The 7,506-nt window shown below is 46.7% G+C and overlaps 1 protein-coding gene across 1 annotated transcript; it reads left to right on the forward strand.

Annotated features, from left to right (window-relative positions):
- The first annotated feature begins 276 nt into the window (after positions 1-276).
- On the forward strand, positions 277-6,028 carry LOC127332201 (uncharacterized mitochondrial protein AtMg00810-like). Its single transcript, XM_051358478.1, has 2 exons — positions 277-1,353; positions 5,804-6,028. The coding sequence occupies exons 1-2, from the start codon at positions 277-279 to the stop codon at positions 6,026-6,028; spliced, it is 1,302 nt and encodes a 433-aa protein (XP_051214438.1).
- The last annotated feature ends 1,478 nt before the right edge of the window (positions 6,029-7,506 follow it).

Genomic DNA, 7,506 nt, shown 5'->3' on the forward strand with positions numbered 1-7,506 from the left:
TTCGCTGGTGCCCACCTCGGCTCGCGCTGCCTTGCGCGACCCGCATTGGAGCGCCGCCATGCAGGAGGAATACGACGCGCTGCAGCGTAATAGGACCTGGGAGCTCGTCCCCGGCCCCCTCGCACCAACGTCATCACCGGCAAATGGGTCTTCAAGCACAAGCTCGGCTCCGACGGTACTCTTGAGCGATACAAGGCGCGCTGGGTTGTATGCGGTTTTCGGCAGCGCGCTAGCGTCGAATTCACGGATACGTTTGCCCCGGTTGTCAAACTGGGCATGATCCGCACAGTGTTGCACCTCGCCGCGTCTCGTGCGTGGCCGGTGCATCAGATGGACGTCTCCAACGCCTTCCTTCATGGCCATCTGCAGGAACAGGTGTACTGTCAGCAGCCCATCGGCTTCGTCGACACCGAGCGCCCCGATGACGTGTGCTTGCTCTCTCGCTCCCTGTATGGACTAAAGCAGGCGCCCCGCGCCTGGTACCAGCGCATCGCCAGCTTCCTGCATCAGCTTGGCTTCCGCTCCACGCGCTCCGATGCGTCGCTGTTCGTCTACCGGACCGGCAACGACATGGCATACCTGCTGCTATACGTCGACGACATCATCCTGACGGCCTCCACCGCTGGTCTTCTTCGACAGCTCACCGACCGTCTTCGCGCTGAGTTCGCGTTGAAGGATCTTGGCCCGCTCCACTACTTCCTCGGCATCGAGGTCGTCCGGCGTGCGGACGGGTTCTTCCTCCATCAGCGGAAGTATGCCCACGAGCTTCTCGAGCGTGCAGGGATGCTTAACTGCAACCATGCGCCTACTCCTGTCGACACTAAGGCCAAGCTCTCCGCCAGTGATGGGTCGCTGGCGTCCTACGTGCCGTTCTACCGCTCTATCGTCGGTGCTCTTCAGTACTTGATGCTGACGCGACCGGAGCTCCAGTATGCCGTGCAGCAGGTGTGTTTTCACATGCATGCTCCTCGGGATGCTCATTGGGCCGCGGTGAAGCGGATTCTCCGCTACGTATGTGGTACCATGGGCTACGGCTTGTCATTGCATGCTTCACCTTCGACGTCGACTGACCTTGTCGCCTACTCGGACGCGGACTGGGCAGGTTGCCCGGATATGCGCCGCTCCACCAGCGGCTACTGCGTTTACCTCGGCTCGTCGCTCGTCTCTTGCTCCTCCAAGAGGCAGCCCACCGTGTCTCTCTCTAGTGCTGAGGCTGAGTACCGCGCCGTGGCTAACATTGTGGCTGAGTGCACATGGCTTCGTCAGTTTCTGTCCGAGCTTTCTTGTCCTGTTGACAAGGCTACGGTGGTCTTCTGCGACGACGTGTCAGCTATCTACCTCTCCGCCAACCCCGTTCATCATCGTCGCACCAAGCACATCGAGTTGGACATCCACTTTGTTCGTGAGCAAGTTGCCCTCGGTCGCGTTCAAGTTCTTCACGTACTGACGTCACAGCAGTTTGCCGATATCATGACGAAGGGATTGCCATCCACGACTTTTCCTGAGTTTCGCTCCAGTCTATGTGTCGGTGCCGACCCTTCGACTGCGGGGGGGTGTTGAGTAACATATTGTATAGGTATAGGTCCCCGTGTTTTCTCAGGGTTGTACCTGTAATTGTACATGTGTCCGCCTATATAAACATGAGAAGCCGGCCCTATTGGTGCTGTGCAATCTCCAATAACTCTTCTACATGGTCTAAACAGACAAAGTCAGATCTGACCAGAACTTGATCTGTGAACCATTTTAATTTAGTTGGTAATTTGAAGTGAGACCAACGGCAAAACTACGGTATTAGAGAGGGCTTTCACCCACAGTTGAGTTTGCTCAAAAAGGTTTTGTAAAACAAATCAAATCTAACAAACAGTGAATCTGCATGTTTTCAGAACTTTATTTACTAAGGAAAATATGTTACGAATTTAAGGATGAAACCAACGCCAAGTTGTAGAACTTTTCATTAACTAACTGTTAAACTTTGAATCACTCGATTTAGAGCAGTACACGAGTTTTGGCGGATTTTACAAGATCGTGCAGAATCTGAAACAACAAGATTACATAAATTACTGCAAGGTTTTGGACGAACTTTGGTCAAGGACTTCAGATCAGAGGATAGGTGAAGCTTCTCCATGTTTGGACCAACATGCACCTGCATAAAGATCCAATCTTGTGAGAGGGGAAAAGAGAAAAATAGATGGATTCAGCTAGGGTTAGGGGAGAAGAGAGTGAGAGGGATGCTCTCATGGTGAGGAGGAGCTTGAGGGAGGAGGGGAGCTGCATCTTGGTGAGCTTTCCATGGCCATGGCCGGCCATGGGAGCTAGGTAGAGCACCATTTCGTGGGGGAGTGGAGGAGGAGAGTGTGAGGGAGTGGAGGAAGGAGTGGAGAGTGAAAAATGAGAGCCAAAGGTGGAGGTGGCCGGCCAAGGAGGGTTTTATAGAGGGAGAGGGGTGGCTGCCTCCTTCTTTGATTGGCAATGGTGGGTGGCTGCCCATTTATTGATTGGATTAGGTGGGAGGCAAGGCTTGTGGAGGAAGAAAGTGAGGAGGAAAATGGCTGGCCAAAATTGTCATGCCAACACAATGGCCGGCTCCATTTTTGCCAAACACAAGTGAACAATGAGAGAGAAGCACAACATCCATGTGTATAGGCCAAGGCATGATGTTGAGGAGATAATGTCAATGAGTGACTTTGATGATGATAAAATAGGAGTAGATGCATATAGATAAAAAGAAGGGTGAGAGTGATATGTGCTATGAAGATAATTGTTACCACTTTGGTTGTGAAAATCATAAGGTGAAAAATATACCCAAAGGTATAGATGATGATTAGAAGTTTTCACTTGAATTCAAATTTGGAAGGATTGGGATTGACCACATGAAACAATGCATGAGCATGTCAAGGTAGATGGGTGGTGATGGTGTTTTAGACAATGGTAGAGCAAGGTTAAGAGAGAGGGTGAGTGAAGTAACCATATACTCACAAGGATGAATATGGTGACATCAATTCATCAGGTCAAGGTGATGATGGAAAAGAATGGAGGAGTGAGATAGGTATGATGAAATATAAGTTGTTCTTCAAATAAGAGGCCAATTGGGAGTGGTTTTAATTACTCCCTAAGTCTAGGGTTAGCTGAAGGGAGTCCATCTGAAGTTATCAAATGATCATCCATTTGATCAAGAATTGGAGGACGAGCGGACACAATGTGGTAGATCAGAGGTGTCTATAAGATGTGCAAGTGTTGCCATTTGAAATTGAATTCATTTGAAAAGTACTTGAAAACACCTCAATTGTCTAGGGACAAATGGGAATGAACTCAAGTTGAATGGATTTTGAAAATGTTGAGGGAAAGTAGTTGGAACATAGGAGTTCAAAATGTTCTGCTTACTTTCTCAAGTAAAGTAGAGTTTTTCTCACATGTAAAATAAGCAAGAGGAAAACAAGAAATGGTATAGGTACCATAAACAAGCCTTTTGTTAAAAAGAAAGCAAAATAGAAAGTAAGGTTTTAGAAATTAGTACTTGGTAGAAATGGGACGAAAAGCAAAATCCATTTCAGTTCCTTGTTTTCTTTGAAGAAAATATCTTGAATTTTTTTAATAAAACTAGAAGTAGTTTTATGATCAAAACTAAAGAAGGAAAAACAATAGGATTTTTGAGAAATAAAACTAATTTAGGGAGGAGTGTTCTCAAGGGTAGATGGTGTCTACAAAATGTACCCATCATTCCCAATCTTGGTTTTGTGAGGATTAATCTTGAATAAAAACAAGAGGTAAAAGTGAAGGAAGTGATCTAGTGTTGAATCATTGGATAGGGTATAAGATCAAGATGAATATAAGAGTTGCAGGGGTAAAATGAGACATGCAGGACGTGGAAAATGTAGAGGGAGATGCACATATGAGATCCATGCATTTGGATCACCAAAAACAGTTGTGGGTGCTTAGATTTCAACTACCAACGTTTGGAACTTTTGAGCCTACCAAATCAGATTGCTGACTTAGCCTCAAAACAGGCAAGGATAAAAGAGTATAAAGGGATTTAGTTCAAGGCAAGGACATGGTTGAGAAGTGCTCAAGATATGGTAGGTTTAGGACCAAGTGCATTGCTTTAGATTACAAGGGAAAGATATGATAAGGAGCAGATGATTCCAAGTTTTGAATTAAGGATGATTTGAGCTAGATTGCACAAAGAGGAAAATCAAGATGGCACACTCAAGTTGCCATCGGGAGAAGAGTTTGATGTAGTAAAAAGGAAAACAATTTTTCCTAAGTCACACATGTGTTTTATTAGGTGAGTTGTTTGTCTGACCACTAGAGGCGTTGTTCTTTGAGGTAGCTCAAGACAAAACTCAACAAGCAAAACAAGACAATACATCTACCAACAGATCAAAGCAATTCATCTTAACAGACAGATCAAGGCAATTCATCTAATTAGTTTATAGAAAAAGTTTTTGTTCCCCCTAATTTTTGCATTATGGACAAATAAACAAGGTTGCAAAAGTTTGGGTGTTACATAACCCCACCTTCATCAGGGAGATATAATGTTTAGATGAACTTGGCTTATGCCTCTATTATCCCTTTGTGGATTAGGGAAACCCCCTCCTTATATTTCTAATCTATTGTATGACTCGATCTCCTTATCGAATCCTTGTGATCTCTTTGGTGACTTCTATCAATTGTTGGTCTTTTTCTTGCACTTCTACCTTTGGGTCTTTTGCTAGCATTTCTACCAACCTTGATCTTTTCAACCTTCTAGATCCCTTGGATTTGATTCGCCGATCTTTCTCTCGGGACTTCTACCTTGTGTCTTTTCCTTGAGAGCTTCTATCGGGGAGGTGGTTCGGACCTTCGAGAATAAACCAGATTGTATTGGGTTATTTTTGCGTGTGTTCATCGTGTTCTTGTCTTCATCCCTCACCCCCTCGTGTTCTTGGTCGATTCGTGAGATCGGGCAACCCACACGGGCTTAGCCTGTATCACCTACCCCACCTTTAGGAGGGTGAGATGATGTTTAGATGAACTTGGCCGATGCCTCTGTTATCCCCTTGTGGATTAGGGAAACCCCCTCCTTAGATTTCCAATCTGTTGTATCCCTCCTTATCCGGATCTTTTCCATTCTAGTAATTCTATCTATTGAGAATCTTTTGCTTTGCAACTCTATTCTCAACTGATCTTTTACTCTTTGGGATTCTATTTGGATTTGTCGATCTTTTGCGAGAGATTCTACCGTTTGGTCTTTGTCTTGCAATTCTATCGAGTTGGTGGTTCGGTCCAACGAGGATAACCGATTTGTGTGCGTGTGTTTATATCGTGTTCTTCGCGTTTGTCCACCTCCCCGCGAATCCTCTCCACAATCACACTCCATAGGGTCAACTCGTGAGATCGGGCAACCCACACGAGCTCAGCTCACATCATATGGTATCAGAGCAAAGGCTGCCACAGACTCGACCCTCCAACTTCACCAATTTTGCCCAAAAAATTTTACCCCAAAAAATAGGTCGAATTTGGATCTCAGGATTTGTTGCGTTATTTGTGGTTTTGGGCCACAGATCTGTTGTCTTTGGTGTTGACCTACACTTCCTCCAATTTTCACCGACCAATTCTACCATTTGCCCACGAAATCCATCGATTTTGATACGGGGTGGCTTTTGGACACCTCCTCCTCAAGACCGACAAGCCCTCCTCGTGGCCCAATGACACGAGCTCGAGCCAAAGCCATACACCAATAGGTGAATTCGTTCCTTTGCATGTATACATTTGATACCCCATTGGATGGAGTGCTACCTCATGCCGAAGCTCTATGTGTCATTAGGATCTGAAGAGGAAGAAGCTCCATTGGTCACGGAAGAAGAAGAGAAGAAGGAAGAACCACTTCAGCCGGTGGCATCAGCTCAAGGCTGGCTCTGCCGCCCTCCACAGGCTGGCACTTCCGGTGGAAGCACTCCGGCACTACCGGCCGACGCACCCCGACACTGCCGACCTCCACGCAATGGCACTGCCGGCCCCCTCGCCCCGGCACTGCCTCCAGAAGACGTAGCAGCAAGTGGCCGGCACTGCCGCTGGGCGCACCCCGGCACTACCGGGCCCACCCGAGTTGACTTCATCTGAACCGATGATTTTAATCCTATGGCTGTGTTTATTTCGCAAATGATTGAGGTACCCCTGTTTTGGATCTGGCCTATATATAGGGCTCCCCCAGCCACGAATTAGGGTTAGACTTGTTTTTGAGATTGATATGAGCTTAGCTCCTCCCCCATGGGAAACCCTTCTAGAGATGAATCTATGAAGTGTAAGAAGGATCTTCTGAGTGATTGGCCTCTTCCATTCTAGGGATTCTAGTGTTTGTGCATTCTTTCCCTCTTTCGAACTCTACCAATTGCTTGCCAATCTTTGTGAGGGATTCTACTCCTTGTGGGTCTTTGCCTTGCAATTCTATTGGGTTGGTGTATCGGGCCAACGAAGAACAACCGGTTGTGTGTGTGTTGAGTTTGTATCTCCAATCCCCTCCGCTTTCCACCCGTGTTCTACGTGTTCTTCGCCACCACCATCGAATCCGTGAAGATCGGGCCTCCCCTAGGGCTCAGCCCTTATCATATGGTATCAAGAGCTCCTTGGTTGCCACGAATTTGATCCCACATCCCCAAAAAAATTCTTGAAAAAAATTGAAAATTCCCAAAAAATAACCCTAAATTGGCCTTGGTTGGATCTGACAAATTGTTGAGTTTTTGGTGGTTTTGTTCCAATAGAAGCTTGCCTTTGGTGTTGATCTACAATTCCCCCAACTTTTCCCACCTAATTGTGCCAATTTTCCCACGAAATTGAAGATTTTCGGGCCAGATTTCTGCCAACTCGACGAAAAGTCGCGACTAGGCCGGCACTACCACCAGGAAGGACTGGCACTGCCGCTGACGCTGGCACTGCCACCCTAGGCGCCGGCACTACCGGTGCCTGAAATTTTCATAGCTCACTTAGTTTTCATTTTGGCACTTCCCATTTGTGCTTGGTCTTTGGTTTTGAGTGCCATTTCAGCTACCACAAGCTTCCGCAACATCGACAACGACGACGGAACCCCGAGGATCGAAGCGGTTCATTTGACACCTCCCACCACCATAGCAAGTTCGTGATCATCGTCGACCACCATCATCAAGTGGTATAACTTGCACCTTAGCTTTTAGCCCTAGCCTCCTTTGCGTACCTTTCCCATCGAGGGTGGCTTTCTAGTGTTGCGAAGCATTGCGCAAGTGTCCCGACCGTGAGGGTGTGCGTGTGTTGAGCAAAGCTACGAAGCAAAAGCTCGTTGTGAAAATATATGCAAAAGAAGTGGGACATACTTACATAGATAGTAGTATCCTTACATAGTGAGAAAAAGAAAGAAAAAAATACAAAAAAATAGAAAATAGTGTGTGAGTGACACCTACATACAAAAGAGTCCAAAGCTTATAAGCATAAGGGAGAAACACCTCAATTTTTCAACCAAGCCACAGTCTCTCTTGTGTTGGTGTGACACCGAGCTAG

Source organism: Lolium perenne, chromosome 1 (genome assembly GCF_019359855.2).
Source record: "Lolium perenne isolate Kyuss_39 chromosome 1, Kyuss_2.0, whole genome shotgun sequence".
NCBI classification, from domain to species: Eukaryota; Viridiplantae; Streptophyta; class Magnoliopsida; order Poales; family Poaceae; genus Lolium; species Lolium perenne.